At 32.6% G+C, this 16,104-nt stretch overlaps 1 protein-coding gene across 2 annotated transcripts in view; it reads left to right on the forward strand.

Moving 5' to 3' along the window:
- The first annotated feature begins 562 nt into the window (after window positions 1-562).
- LOC129227281 (mitochondrial import receptor subunit TOM70-like) overlaps window positions 563-16,104 on the forward strand; it is a 33,331-nt gene continuing 17,789 nt past the window's right edge. Inside the window, exons 1-4 of one of the 2 annotated variants that reach the window (XM_054861814.1) lie at window positions 563-810; window positions 8,441-8,614; window positions 14,435-14,561; window positions 15,462-15,571. In XM_054861814.1, the coding sequence (XP_054717789.1) occupies window positions 787-810; window positions 8,441-8,614; window positions 14,435-14,561; window positions 15,462-15,571 (435 nt within the window). In that variant the 5' untranslated portion in view covers window positions 563-786. Of the gene's footprint in view, window positions 888-8,440; window positions 8,615-14,434; window positions 14,562-15,461; window positions 15,572-16,104 lie in introns of both variants that reach the window. The other variant, XM_054861815.1, reaches the window with a different exon arrangement.

Below are 16,104 nucleotides of genomic sequence, written 5' to 3' on the forward strand. Positions count from 1 at the left end.
AGAAAAGAACATCTTTCCCTTTTCCCTGTCAAGCATCGACAAAACAGCTTTAAAATGCGGTTTCAAGAGAGAGAAAGCTCCAGAATCCTTCCCACCTTCCATCTTCAAAGCTGGCATAAAACTGCGTTTTTTGAGAATGCCGAAATATTTCCTTAAAAGAAACCCCAAACACTCGCTTCCCCTGACGTTACCAGACATAGATATAAAGCAGTGGAGCCCTAGTACCAAAGATGACCTTAAATTGCCTTTATTACAAAAGATGACGATAACCTGAAAATGAATTTTTTTCTAAAATTTTCGTGCTATGACACTTGCAGCTGAAGAGTTTTGGGGTTGCATCTCGTTCTGCTTTACCAGAACCTTTATCTTCCCAACGTCCTTACAGATTATCAAAAATTTCGTTTTAAGGACTTCTATTTCTACAAATTTCCTCTAGAGAGTCCCCAAAATTTACCTCTTCGTACCATCATTTAAAAAGTCGCTTGAGGCCTGCGGTACTCACTCCACATTTCCAGGAACTCGGTTAGCTGTTGATAAATCTAAATCTGGCAATAACTGTAGTAAACAAGATGGCGCCCGCCAGTGAGAGTAATGTGCCTCGGTTATCTAAATGGCATTTAGCTGTTATTCTAGGTATAGGAACTCCAGTTGCAATTGGATTCGCTTATTGGTATTTTAAGAAAAATAAGGACTCCAAAAAAAGCCAAAAAGGATCCGAAGATATTTACTTTAACTCTCACGACAGCCTTCAAAAGAACCATCAGAATAACAAATCAAATTCCAAGAATGATAAACAAAAACGTTCCAGAGGTATAATGTCAAGTTTGAATGAAAATTCAAGCTGCGATTAATCAAAGAATAACTATAAAGCTCTTCATGTGAATATGGTGGTGTAAAGTTTTATAAAAAAAATTTTATTCTTAATAACCTTGAACTAAAATTACGTTGTTTTGGAGTTTTCTCAATGAAATTCGACCGTCTAGAATTTATTTTTCTTAGTGTCTTTTCATAATTTCAAATTTTGTCTAGCGTAAATTTTCTTGAAATAATCAGAGAAACATATATTAAACAAAATTGTTGATTACTTAAGTAGTTGTATGACTTTTGAAATTGCCATTAAAAACAATATCTACTCTTCTTTATTTGTGTACAAATCTTGTTAAGGTTGCTTATCTCGCATTGTTGATCCCGTAATGGTTGAAATATTCTTCAAAGCAAAAGAAGACCAGCAACAAACTTCTAGTTCTGGTTTATGTATGGGACTGCCCTCTCACTTTCAAAAATTAAGGTAGTAAAAACCAAAAATTCCAAATAAATGGACTTATCTTATTTTCCAAAAATGAAACTTTCAGTTGGAAGGGGAAAATTTACAGTGGGCATCTGTCCCAATTTTTGAAGCCATATTCCACATTTTTTAGAATTTTTTGTCTTTGAATCAGTAATTTTAAAAGCCTTTAAGTTAACACCAATTTTATAAAAACATCTTCAGGGACTATGCTTCCTAACCCACATACTTCTTTTGACCCCCTCCCCCAGTTTTTTGGGGGGTTGGTTGTCTATAACCATAGCAGGGACATCCCCTGGATGTTACAAACACAATTAAATATGGTATTTTTGTACGTTTATTTTTCTATAAAATGTATTGAATCACAAACTCTTTGCCCCGCTCCCTCCCACCAAATTTTGAAATAATGGGTGTGGGCATGCCCTAAACCCCAAATGTTCAACTGTTCTCTTGTTATTTTTTTTTTTTTTCAAGTTTGTTTTCATCCACCCTATATTTTTTTTAATTTTAAAGCATACAGTATGGTTAATGAGTTGTTCTAAAATGGTGTTTCCCTCAATTAAAAATGCGAGTAGTGAGCTTTCAGATAAAACGGTACTTTTTGATAGGAATTTTGCAATAGAAAAGGTGCCTTTTAATTTTTTGGTATATTATATGCATACAAAACCCAAATATTTTTTATTGTATTTTTCATAAGGAAACAACCCCATTTAAGTATTCTGTTTTCAATATTCCCAAGAAAATAACACCACAATTGATGAAAAGTGACTCAAGTCATTTCAAACGAATCTTTCCCATTAAGAAAAATGTGTGTGTTTCAACACTCAAATTTATGATTGAAAGCTTGATAATAACAAATTTTCTACATGACTTGCTCCACATCATTGGTGATGTCATTTTCTTGGAATAATTGAAAACTACGGGAATATACTTAAATTGTCCTTTCTGACCCAGAAAAGTTATTTTGCCTTTTCAGTGCTTTATGAAAAATACCTAGGATTAAAAAAATTTTTTGTTCTTTGATTCAAAGGAGCTAAACTATCTAACGTTACATACTTAGAACAGTTATCGGCCCATCAAAATGCTATGCTGTTTTTAAAATTTATATATTAGAATAAGATATTTTGAAGACATCAAAAGTTAGCAGGGTTGGCCGAATTGGACCCAATTGGGTTGGACCCAATGGGTTTTTTTGAAAAAACCCATTTAAAAAAACCCATTATTTAGCCCACTTTTGGGTTTTTTTAAATTTTCTGAGAAGTTAAAAAAAAATTAATTTAAATACTTTCATAATTTAACTTTCTTTTTTATTTGTTCTTCATCACAGACAATGAACACAAAAAATGAATTTTGAACTTTAATAGTATTTCTTAACACTTAACAGCATTTAAAAAATACTTCAAAGATTTTAAATAAATATATTTAACTTTTTTCTTTAACTGGTCAATAAATAACTCAAATTATCTTGACTGAGTCCTGTCTCGTCTGATTTTCTCAATATTTGTAGATTGTACAGAGGAAACTACTCTAGTTAAAAGGCTTTCAGGTGAATTATTTTCTGCAAACCAACACGTCACAAATCTTGAATAAACACAAGGTATATTTTTAGAAATTAACAGGTTTTTCAAACGGTCAACAGAAAACAGAACAGGATGGACAGTATTTTCATTATCTTCGAAAAAGTTTAATATTTCTTACTCTGTACACAGAAGTAGAAAAACAGGCAACATTCAATTCAAAGAAATGTGTTGATTAAGCTGGAATTCAGTAAAAACTGATTTAAACTACTTGAGGTTCTACAGTAGTTTTGCATAACAAAATGATATACAATAAAGTAAAATTCAAAAAAAAAAATGTAGATTTTAAGGAGTAACGAAATGTAGATTTTAAGTAGGTAAAAACGAACGATAGATTTTATCACTCGAGAAGTAACTTAGCCTTAACTGTTGGTAATAATGAAAACTAAACGAGCTGATGTGTGCATCACATGACTTCCTTTTACTCCAATTTAATGTCATTTCCCCATTATTCGCTATTTTAATGTGATTCAATATTTATTCTCTAAATATCACCAACAATGGCCAAATTGAAACCAAAAAAAAAAAACTCCGCCAAATTTGTCGCCAAGTTGGCGACAAAACTTGGCGACCAAAAGACTGGCGATATATCGCCAAGTGTCCGACAAATTATAACGCCACTTGAGTTTACATCGAAATCAACAATGATTTCCCCCCAAAAAGGTGCAAAAGACCCCCTTAGGAACATCCGAAAGCAACCAAAAGGGGAGGTGCACAACTAGACCCCACTACGAGTCTATGTACCAAATTTCAACTTTCTAGGACATACCATTTTAGAGTTATGCGAGATACATACGCACATACATACAGACGTCACGAGAAAAGTCGTTGTAATTACCTCGGTGATGGTCAAAATGGATATTTCGCGTGTCTATACATTCTTAGGCACTTTTCCGCATGTTGTCGAATCGAAAAAAAAACTCAACATTCATTTGGGGGTGAGCAAAATGGAAATTAAGGGCGATTTTTGAGTGAAAATGTTTTCGCGAATACAATACTTCCTTTTTTGTAAAAGGAAGTAAAAAAATCTGAAACTTCACCATTCTTGGGTTTTGTAGTCTTTTATACTTTTCTTCAGAATATGCTGAATTTTAACTAGTTTTCCAGCTTTTTTTACCCGAAGACAATTTTTGCACTTTGTCTATACACTTACGCTACAATATGCTACAAGTACCCCCACATTTTCCCTAAAAAAAGACAAAAAAACCCACATTTCTTTTAAAAAACCCAACTTTAGTTGGGGTTTTTTGGGTTTTATTTAAAAAAACCCAAAAAACCCTGGGTCCATGGGCTTTTTTAAAAAAACCCGGGTTTTTGCCAACCCTGAAAGTTAGTGATAGGTAGGCTTGCCAGACGACTCGGTGGGAAAGGGACAGTCCCGGTTTGAAGATAAAATCCCGGCCAGTTCACTCCACGTCCGGGAAAAAGATTAATTTGATTACAGATGGCCAAAAAAAGTCTAAAAATAATTGATTGTGAAAGATTATTTAGGATAATTACTTTGTCATTTGAAACATTGATTTGAAAAAATTAAAATTGGATTAGCCTATGAGGATTTTCACGAGATTAAAACTAAAATATTGTTCTAATTTTTATTCCTCATTCAAAGTGTTTCTTCTTAATAAAGTAGCTTATAAATATTGTTATAGAAGAAATGAAATGTTTAAACTTATATGCTTGTGTCATTTATTATTATCCCTGTTTTAAATTCATAATTAATAACCATTTATCCATACCACAACAATGAGAATTGAACTACTCTCTAAAAACCAGCTAAGGATATGTACCCTTTTGAATACTCACGACACTGGCGGGGGGGGGGGGGTGCATTCTGGTGACTCGGTTGAACATATCGGAAATCTGGCGAGCCTAGTAATTGGACCAAGTCTCCTTCATACAGGGATCCTGTACAGCAGCGGTTCCCAACCTTTCTTCCCTTGCAAACCCCTTTCAAATTCTAGATGAAGTTGGCGAACCCCTTGTGCCGTAAGTAACAACTAACAACTCCGCCCCCCCCCCCATCCATGTGCACACAGTAAAATTAAAGATGTTCTTAGTTTGGAAAAAGAATAGTTCATAACAGGAACAAAAATAATAATGACCAAATATAGAAGTACAAACATTGCTACAAACTTAAATTATAACTAAAAAGTGACTGCAAGACAAATTCAACAGAACCCAGTGATAATTCTTTGAGGTTCATTCAACTTTGAAAAAATTCTTAATAGGATAGTTGTGGAAAGAAGACGTACAAAGTTTGGCTCAAACATCTGATAGTTTTAGTCTCATGTTGCAAAAACATTTTCACGTTGTAAAAAATACATTTTTTTTTGCCCCGCAGTATTATTACATAAACTAAATTTCACCAACAAAAATATTTTTATGCTCAATAATAACAAGAGAACATTTCTGCTCAAATTTCATAAGTTATCTTTTTACATACAGCGCAAATTAAGTTTCATGGTTTAATTTCATTGTATGTATTTGCGACGTACCTCACACTGTCGCAAGATTTTAACCAAAAACTTTTTCTAACTTTTTTTTCATTTCACATTTTGTATGCTATTTTTTTTTTCGAGTTGTTAACCATTCCTTTTACATTTTAATCAAGGTAGTATGAAAATTATATCAACAAATAGCAGTGTAGTTACACTTCTCGCATTTTCGACCAAGCACCAGAGAAGCGCAAAGCTCTCCGGCGCACTCAAATGGTAACAGAAACTAAATACCGAAAATTAGATGCTCGCATATGCTCCATGTAATGTTCCCATCAAATTTAACCGAATTTTTTGATACAAAGCTATTGAGAAAAACAAAGCATTCGTATGCTTTAATCCAAAAACATTGTGTTCAAAAGTTGAACTCTTGCAGCACGGTTTAAATTCTATCTCTCTCAACGAAAACGGTAAAACCCCCATGCCTTGTTATGACACTTAATTCCTCAAGCTTGCGAAATATGCCGGCAAGTGTGCTAACATTGCAAATCCATTATCAAATGTGCAAGAGACAAATGAGTAAATAAACATAAAACGCTTAAACTTGAGACTTCATCTCAAACAAATTTTGTTAAAATTCCACCATTACTATATTATTTTTGCGAACCCCCTTTGTACCTCTTGTGAATCCCCAGGGGTTCGCAAACCACCGGTTGGGAACAGTACTGATGTACGGCATACTTTCTTACTATTAGCTACACAATGCAATTCAAATATTTAATGTCGGAAATGTTTGATTAGTGGTAATTTTTTTTTTGCTGAATAAAAATTATTTGCATATGGATAGTTAGTATTTTGAATAGCTTTATGAAATTTTATTAAGTTAGCTATGACAATAAAAAGCTAATGTGCCCACTAATGGTTGGTGCCAATTTGTGTACTCCTTGTTGATAAAGAAAGGTCGGGCACCTTGGGACACTATTTATATAATGATTTTTAGAAATTTGATTTTCAAACCAATATTCACCCAACTTAGCTGCACATGCAATTTAGACATTTTTGCTTCTATGAACATTTATTTTACTCCATTATTTCATCAAATTAAATTATCATAAAAAAAATTTAAAAGTCATTACAATGTCCCAACCTGCCCCACTAGGTGGGGCACTTTGGTACACCAGCAATAATCCTAATAATTTTCATCTTAAGTAGTTGAAATCTTATTACTAAGAACATTTTCTGCTGCTGTTTCAAGAGCAGACACGTCAACAGCAGATAACTTCCAATTTTCTTTTCTAGATTTCACCATTTCTGTCATTTTAATATTTTAAAACTTTACAGAGAAAGAAAAATCAACTTTCTGTACAACAGTAGTCATTTTCTCAATTTTAGTTCTTTTAAACTCTTTAAATTTATTTAGTACAATGAAATTGGCCTTTTCTGTACTGTATACTGGTGGAGCAGCTTCTGACAGTGTCCTAAACTTTACAGAGAAAGAAAAATCAACTTTCTGTACAACAGTAGTCATTTTCTCAATTTTAGTTCTTTTAAACTCTTTAAATTTATTTAGTACAATGAAATTGGCCTTTTCTGTACTGTATACTGGTGGAGCAGCTTCTGACAGTGTGCTAACCTGCCCCACCACTGTGCGTCCCAACCTGCCCCAATTAAATTGTTATTATATATCAACTTTTTAAAAGTTATACTTAGCAGCACAATACATTTTTAAACCTTAAAATTATTATAAAAGGATAAAAGGACATATTTTAATTCCAACATGCTCTGATTGAAATTATTTTCCTATTTAAAAGTTTTAACAATGAAACCAAGTATCAATGCAACTCTGAACCTCTCAAAGCAAAGAAAGTTAGATCAGTCTTGAACTGTTCATGTGAAAAATTCCAAAGTGCACTGAAGAGTAGATCCTGCTGCCATTAATGATGTCCTAAGAGAACTAATTTCTGTTTTCAAAATTAAAGCTGAAATTCATGGTGGGCCATGTCCCAAGGTGCCCCACCTTCCCCTAATGTTGTTATACAAACAGAAACACAACATTACTTTTTACGTAAATGTTTTTTATTTTCGATATACAGTAGACCCTTGTTTTACGATGGGGTTAAGTTCCACGGAAATGCAGTGTAAATCGAAACCTCGTAAATTGTGAACTAATACTAGTGTTAAAATAGGGGTTTGGTTCTATGCATAACAAAATACTTCATTCTAGTGATGACCAATTGCATAAGTTTAATGTGTACTTATCTCGACTTTTTATGCACAAAATGCATAAAGAAGCCATAAATTAATTTTGTGTTCTGTTTATATAGAGGAGCTGGCTATGATAGTCTTTTGGCAGTCATTAGGAATTTTTCTCTGTTATTCTTTGCATAGCAGTACCGTATCCAAGACAACTTGCGTCATTTTCATGATAGACTCTTCCTTCATAACAAATCAGAAAGATCATTTCTATTGTCTAGGAATGGCTCAAAATTTTCGATGTGAATATTTTTGGTTGTGCATCACCAACGTCGGTTTCCTCGTTGGTTTTCACCTCCTTTGTCACTCCTAAAAGCTCTTCTTCCTGTGAGTCTTACCGGTGTGAGTTTAATAACGTTACTTCTGGAAAGAGCTCTGGAACGAATCGCATAAAATGTCTCCAGTGGCCCAAGCTCGATTATTAGCATGCCAAAATGCAGTTGATTACGGGTAATCTGCAATCTTTAGGAGTTTGAATTTTGAAAAAGGGGAAAATCTTATCTGTTTGCATTGCCGCATCCGCTTAAAACGAAACTCATCCGTGTAAAATGAAATAAAGGTGTCAAATCTTAAACCGCATATAGTCGAAACTGCGTAAAATAAACCCGCGTGAAACAAGGGTCTACTGTATTGTCTCATTTCTTGTTCTGCTAGAGTAAAACTATTGGAGCTTACCTTTGTTCCAAAGAAAAGAATTTCGCACTAAAATGAAATAATTTACTTTAAATTCTTCTTCGTATTGTAATCAGATCTTTTAAGTGTGTTTAGTTTTATTCCTTTATGTTCTGCTCAATATCATGTTGTTGTTTTCTAAATTGTCTTCTTTTTCAAATGACTTTGTGTTTGTAAGTTTGTCTCATAAAAACTAGTTAATGTTTTCTACTTCATAGACACCTTATATCAAAGCAAAAGCCTTTAAAGATAAAGGAAATAAATTATTTAAAGAAGGTCAATTTGACAAAGCTGTTGAATGTTATACAAGTGCCATTGAAATATGTCCTCCTGAATATGTGGATGATCTCGCTACATTTCATCAAAATAGAGCTGCTGCCTATGAAAATCTAGTAAGTTTGAAAGAATTTTTTGTTGGATGTTTTTTTTCTTACTATCATACTATCCCCTGTTCTTGTTCATGCATTGTTTCTTACTATCCATTGTCCTTGTTCATCCATTGTTTCTTACTAGGGATGCACCGGATAGTGATTTTGCCGGATACCGGATATCTGATGCCCCCTTACCTGCCGGATTCAGATATCCGGCATTTCGATTGCATTGCATGTTCGCATATTTTTCTACAACGCCGTTTCAAAACAATAAATCAAACTTGTTCCACATATCATTTCTTTAAAAACATGTTAAGTACATTCAAATGTACTTTTTTAGGGCCTCTATATTTTAATTTAGGAATTGTGCTATATATAAAATGAAACATTAAAATATTGTTTTATTTCAACAGATTTTTTCAAAAGAGACAAACTTTCGGCAAAAATTAATTCTGTATGTAATGTACACATGGTTTAAAATTTTAATTATTCGTAGTTGAAATCTTAAAGGTCGTATAATGAGTCGTATTTGTTATTAGATTTGCATGACGTGTAGAAATTTTTTTAAACTTCATCATAAAGTAATACATTTTTTTGTTTCCAATTTAGAAATAACAAAAAAGAAAACTTTGCTTTGAAATCATTTTTATTACAGATAATACACGTGTAAAATTTTTCTAACATACAAGTTAAAAAAGAAAATATTAAAACAGGGCCAGTTTGACTCAAAAAATAAATAAATAAACTTAAATAATCAACTTAAAATTTTACTTTAATTCCAGAAATAAAGGTAAATTTTCTCTAAAGATGCAAATTAGCGTCTTAAATACAGGGGTGTCCCCCCCCTAAGAGCAAGGGCTCACCCCCTAAAAACCATCAATACCCCCCTTAAATAGAAACCCCCCCTAAGAGCAAGGGCTCACCCCCTAAAAACCATAAATACTCCCCTCAAATAGAAAGCCCCCCCCCCAAAAATAGAAAATATCCCTAATGCCCCCCCCCTCCCAGGTGGGCACCCCAGTTTACAAATTAATAAACTTATGCTAAAATAATCAACTGAAAATTTTACTTTAATTCCAGAAAACAGAGATTCACTCTCTTAAAAGATGCAAATTAACATCTTAAATACAGTATTAAGAGTCATTCTCAACGCGTTCACTTTTTAAAAACAAATTAATAAACTTACGCTCAAATAATCAACTTAAAATTTCCCTTTAATTCCAGAAAATAATGATTCACATAATTAAAAAATGCAAATTAATATCTTAAATATATTATTAAAAGTCGTTCTCAACATGTTAACAATTTTTTTTAAACATAAATAAAATTATACTTAAATAATCAACTGAAAATTTCACTTTAATTTCAGAAAATAAAGATTTGTAAATGATGCAAATTAACATTTTAAACAATTATTAAGAGTCGTGTTAAACATGTTCACGCTTTTAAAAATAAATTAATAAACCAATTCTTAAATAATCAACTTGAAATTTTACTAAATTCCAAAAAATAAAGTTACACATTCTTAATGATGCAAATTAACATCATATATATAATATTAAACTAGTATGTTGTGGCCATCACGAAACTTTCTTCTATATTTTTCCTTTTTCTGATCCCTCCCCATGCTTGACGAGGAAGCAATATTCCTAACAGAAACAAAATTACACATGCAAAAACTTGACGACCATTTCAATGTCTGAATTATTGCAAAAGCAAAGCAAAAAGCGAAAAATGAAAGTTATTTTAAAAGCCTTGCTTAAATTAATTACAAATATTTTATTTATTAACAAACATAAGATGGCAACAGTTAAAATTTTAAATCATTGAGATAATATTTCCGATCATTTCCATACAATTAAAATCACAAGAAATACGCAGACGACAATCTATTACGATTTATCTTTCTTATTGTTGCATTAGTAAAGCTATTTTTATTCGCAAAAAAAAAAAAAAAAAAAAAAAAAATCAACACCTCTTGGAGCGATTGGCGTCCAAATTGAACCAAAGCCTGTTTACGTATGGATTCACATATATTCCAAATTTCAACCAGAACGTAGCATTACTTCTTGAGATAGGGCACTCACAATGGAAAAAGAGAACGTTCGATTGCGCCACCCCCTTTTCAGCTGTTGACACCAAAATAAAATCAGCTCTTATACCCACTAAGGGCTACTTGTCAAAAAATTTTTGTTTGATTCCGTTCGTTATTTCTTGAGATACAGCAGTCACAATTGACGACAAAAAACGTTCTATAGCTCAACCCCCCTTTGAGTTATTGACACCAAAATTGAATCAGCACCTGCTCCTGTTAATGGCAACATATGGACCAAATTTTGTTTGATTCCGCCAGTTACTTCCTGAGGAATAGCAAGCACGCGTAACTCAAAAAACGTCCCATTGCTCCACCCCCCTTGGAGGAATTCGCGCCAAAAACTAATGGGCACAAGTTCACATACGGGCACATATGTGTACCAAATTTCGTTCGATTTCATGCGGTAGTTTTTGCTGTAGAGCGGCCACAAAAAACTGGTCACACACAGACGTGACACACATACATACACACACACACATACATACATACACACACACATACACACACACACACAGACAGACAGACATTTTCCAAAAATAGTCGAAATGAACTCAGCACACCTCAAAACGTTCGAATCCGTCAAAATTCGAAATTCGAAAATTTGCACGAATCCAATACTTTCTTCTATATATTAGATATAGAAGAAAGTAAAAATATGCTAAACATGTTCAATCTTTCTTAAATGAATTTATAAATTTATATTTGAACAATAAACTTAAATTTTACTTTAATTCTAGAAAAAATAAAAATACACATTCTTAAAAAATACGAATTAAATTCTTAAATATATTATTAAAAATTATACTATGCAATTAAAAAATTAGAAAGAAGAAAATGAAGCAATAACTTATAGCTGTTATTTCTCACTGCTATACAAATGCCTAAAAATTTTTAGTGCGTTTCTAAAAATCCGAATTCATACATTTTTCTACTACGCTAAATTTCAACTTACGCGAGAGGAGTAGTGGAATGCATTCCTCCCGCAAGTCCGAACTTGACTGTATTTTAATTTTCAACATGGCTGCTCCTCCAACTTCAAGCGCTTTGATATGAACCATTTCAAGGTCGACTTTTCACTTCAGGGTCTTAAAGCAGAGAGAGTGAGAGAGGGAGGGAGAAATTATTAGCAGCATACCATCAGCAGATTCGCGAAGGAGAGGGGAGGACGACGCGGGGGAATGCCAGAAGCTAGGTTTGAAGAGGAATGGTCGTTTTTGAAGCAGCAATTAAAAGAGAAAGCATCATCGAAAAGTTTATGAAACAGTGAAAGCTTTAACTGGAATTTTTGCAAAAGTAAATTCAAAATTAAACCCTCATTTCGTACCGGATAACCCCACATCAACCCCGGATATCTCTCACATTTTTACCGGATAACTGCCCAGATATCCTGCAAAAAACTGTCGGATATCCGGATCCAGAGTGGCTTGTCGGATCGGATACCTCATAGTTCCAGATAGTTAAAAAAATCAGCCAGATAGGCCTGATACCGGATAGTTACCGGACATCCGGTGCATCCCTATTTCTTACTATCCATTATCCTACCCTTCTGTATTCCTATATGTCCCAATGCCAGCCAATTGAAGGGCTCCCATCTGGGCAAATCTTGACAAGTGATAGGAACAAAGGACTCGCGGGGGTGATGCAAGCTGATCAAAGATCCTCCTTGTTCATTAATGGTGACTGGAGCACATTAAATGCAGGGTTTGACGATATATATCCGATATTTATTTTGAAAATACAGTAAAACCTGTAAAGTTGACCACCCTTGTAAGTTGACCACCTGTCTAAATTGACCGCTATTTTCAGGAACAGAAATAGGTATATATCGTAGAATTCTACCTCTATAAGTTGACCACCTGTTTAAGTTGACCACTAAAGTAGAGCACCGTAATTGGTCAACTTACACAGGTTTCACTGTATCATGATATTTTGATATTTTTGATATTTCTTTTTTCAACTACGGTATTTTCAATAAAAAATGTATATTAATCATAGTAATATTATTCATTTATTAATAAAAATAACCGAAAAGGATTGTACTATAGTTGTATTGTATAGTAATATATCATTAATATAACAAAGTAATATAATATTCTTTTTTTTTACATGTATTTTATATTCTTAAAATTATTAGTAATGTAACAATTTTAATTCATATTAAAAGTGCCTAATTAAATATTAAACATTGCTCAAAAAAAAAAAAAAAAGAAAATGTCTTATGACTGTGTACCGACTAAAGAATGTTATTTATTTCTGAATCATAAAACTGTAAAATTAGCTAACAGAAGAAAAGGAGTAAAGCAGCGATTGCTATATTAACTGCATTAAAATTGATAGAAATGTAAAATTAAACATTAAATATAAAGAATGAAACAAATCTTATTTTTAAGTCTGCATATTGTAATAACAATATTAGAAAATAAAGGGTGATTTGAGGATGCATTTACTATTTTGAAGACTTTAGTTTGTGCCAATTGAAAATATGGGATATATATCAAAATATCTGATATTGTTAGTAGTAAATTGTTAGTAGTAAATTCAACACTACAGAGCGCCAAAGATACTGTCCGCAGTGTTATTTAATTGGTTTAATATGGAGTACAAACACAAATATGTATTAAACAGTAATATTTACAAATTAATTTTACACAAGTAATAAATATTTAACACAGAATAATAATACGACTGTTTGAAACCGGAAAAAAAAAACACAATTACTCGCATTGAAAAATTTTATAGTATAAAAAATACAATATAAAATCCCCCCCCCCTCCTCCAGTTTGCAAGTCAGTATATTTTATCAGCTAAAAGTTAATTATTGATAAAATGTCGTTATTTTGTATATATTCATTGACCCCTTGTTTATATTTTTTGAACTTCTTCTCATTCCTAACATCTTCTGTTAGTTCATTAAGCAGCCGCGGTGGCAAGTAAAGGAATTGCTTTTTAATAATCGTTTTCGATATTTTCGAACCCTGATTAAATGCCATGGTGACAAAATCCTCCAAGTTCCCATACCAAATCAATACCTTTGGGGTGTGCTGAATCAGGGATTGCTAGACTCCTGGTCTGGATCAAGAGACAGAGCTATCTTCTGGGGCCACGACCATCTAATCAGTTAAACCACATTATAGTGGTATGTAAAGGGGACCCTGGAGTATAGTCTAGTGTCCTATGCATCCTTGTAATGTAGTCAGTGTGCTTCTTTCGTAATATAGCTAGTGCAATTATGAAGTGTAAAGCCTCATAAAAATTTAATTTCCTTTTATGTTAATAAATTGTTGACTAGATTAATATAAAATGATGAGTATTAAGTTTTTATTGCAGACTTGGTTCTGTTTTGAGAAACAAAAACAAAATGGGTGTGTTAATTTGAGATTTTATATCCAGCAGCTTTGTTTCCCCGACCAGGTATAAATGTTTAAATGTTTGCAACTTATTCAATTTTTATTTTCTTATTTTAAGTTTTTAAAACATTAAAAACATTTTAGTGCATTTTTTTTTTCTGCTACAAACATGGTTTTCCCTGTAGGAAAAGTTTTTCTCTACTCCAAAATTTGATTTTCCCTTTTTCAAACGTGTTTTTTTTCCCCTGCTTAAAAATCTTGATTTTTCCTGCTCTAAAAACTGTTTCAAATCTCTGGCTGAGTGTTACTCCTGTAATTAAAAGTAAAATTAAATGTTATTACTAGAAGTTCATTTTATTTATTTTTGTTTTTGACAGTATTACAATTTTTGTTATCTAGAAAAATTTCCAAGCAGTTATAGATGATACAAGTAAAGCTGTTGAATTAAATGGAAGATATGTTAAAGCTTTGTACAGGAGAGCCAAAGCTTATGAAGAAATCAAAGAGTTACAGAAGTGTTTAGAAGGTATCTTATTTTGAACTGATATTTGTTTTGAAACTGTAGTAACTACAGATGTACACACACACACCCCAATTCAAAAATTTAATTTTTGAATTGAAAAATTTTAAGTTAAGAAAAAAAAATCATTTCACATATTTGTGTGAAATGCTTAAGAGCAAGAATCTAAGAAACTCATGCCCCTAACATTATGAGGTGATTCATGCCATCTCAGATTTTCTCTAAAAAATTATAAACTGTTACTTATCTTATTCAGAAATCAAATCTAGAAATTTTTGTTCTAAATTCTTCCGTTTTTGTGGGTCCCTAAAAGTTAATGTGCGGCATCAAAACTTAGCCGATTTTCAAGACTTGCAACTTTTTGGAAAAGCAGTTTTCCACCAAATTATTGTTATGTATGAAGTGTAGAAGGTTCGTACATAGTATAACAAATAATAAATTGGAGGCTGGCCTTGGTACTGCCCCAAGGTTAATAAAAGTCAAAAGAATGACATTTTCGATGTTTTTAGTATTTTTGAGGTCTAAGAACAGCTTGCACCTTTCAGTTGCAAAGTTATTTTTAAAACAAAGTTTCAATTTTGTCTTGTAACTATACAAAATTTGAAAACATATACCTGAAATCGGCAAAATTCTAAAATTTTTGCTCATGTTTGAACTAGTGGAGGATTTGTGAGAGTTGACTGTAAAAGATGTTATTTATTTTCACTACAATATTGTTATAAATATGAATAAATGCATTAAGTTATCATGCATAAACATGACTATATTATTTAAGCTGATTTAAATGTTAAGGGACTGTTATGAGAGTTTTTATTCTAATTAATTGCATTAGGCACTAAATTGTACATAATGTCATGATCTGGTGCATATATGGTTTATTAAAGCAGAAAGAACTTTGTTTTTCAGATGTAACTGCAGTTTGCATGTTAGATGGATTCCAGAATGAAGCTTATTTAAAAATGACTGATAAAGTCTTAAAGGAGCTTAGCAAAGTTATAGCCAAAGAAACATTTAGTGTAAGGTTTTGCTTTTGTAATGTAACTAATCCTTCTTTTTTCTTTCTTTCGGCTTTGTTGTAATTTTTAAATTTTAGCATTATTGTGCAAGCATTTTTTTCCCCCTTGTACTCTCAAAGTTGAAGTTTACTTGGCTATCCCAGAATTTTTTTTTTTTTTTTTTTTTTTGAACTGATGAAATCAGGAATTCGAGTACAGTAGACTCCCGATTAATCCGGCTCGGGACTATCCAGACTCCGTACTATCCAGCCTAGTAAAGAATGTTTGAAATCAGTCATTTGTAAAACTGGTCATGGAAGTGTATGGAGAAAATAAATAATACTAAAATATTTTTCTTATTCTGCCCCCAGCCCGCAACCTCCGTGCATTCTGATCCCCCAATAAAACAGGTGGCACATTAGGTTAGAAGCTGTCTCGCAGTCACTTTTGTACACAACACTTATGACTAATCAAGACGAAAGGTTCCAGTTCGTCTTTACTCACTTTACGCAAAAGGGGGTAGAAGGTATCGCCAGCGGTTTCTAAAATCGTGG

This window comes from Uloborus diversus, chromosome 8 (genome assembly GCF_026930045.1).
Source record: "Uloborus diversus isolate 005 chromosome 8, Udiv.v.3.1, whole genome shotgun sequence".
NCBI lineage: Eukaryota > Metazoa > Arthropoda > Arachnida > Araneae > Uloboridae > Uloborus > Uloborus diversus.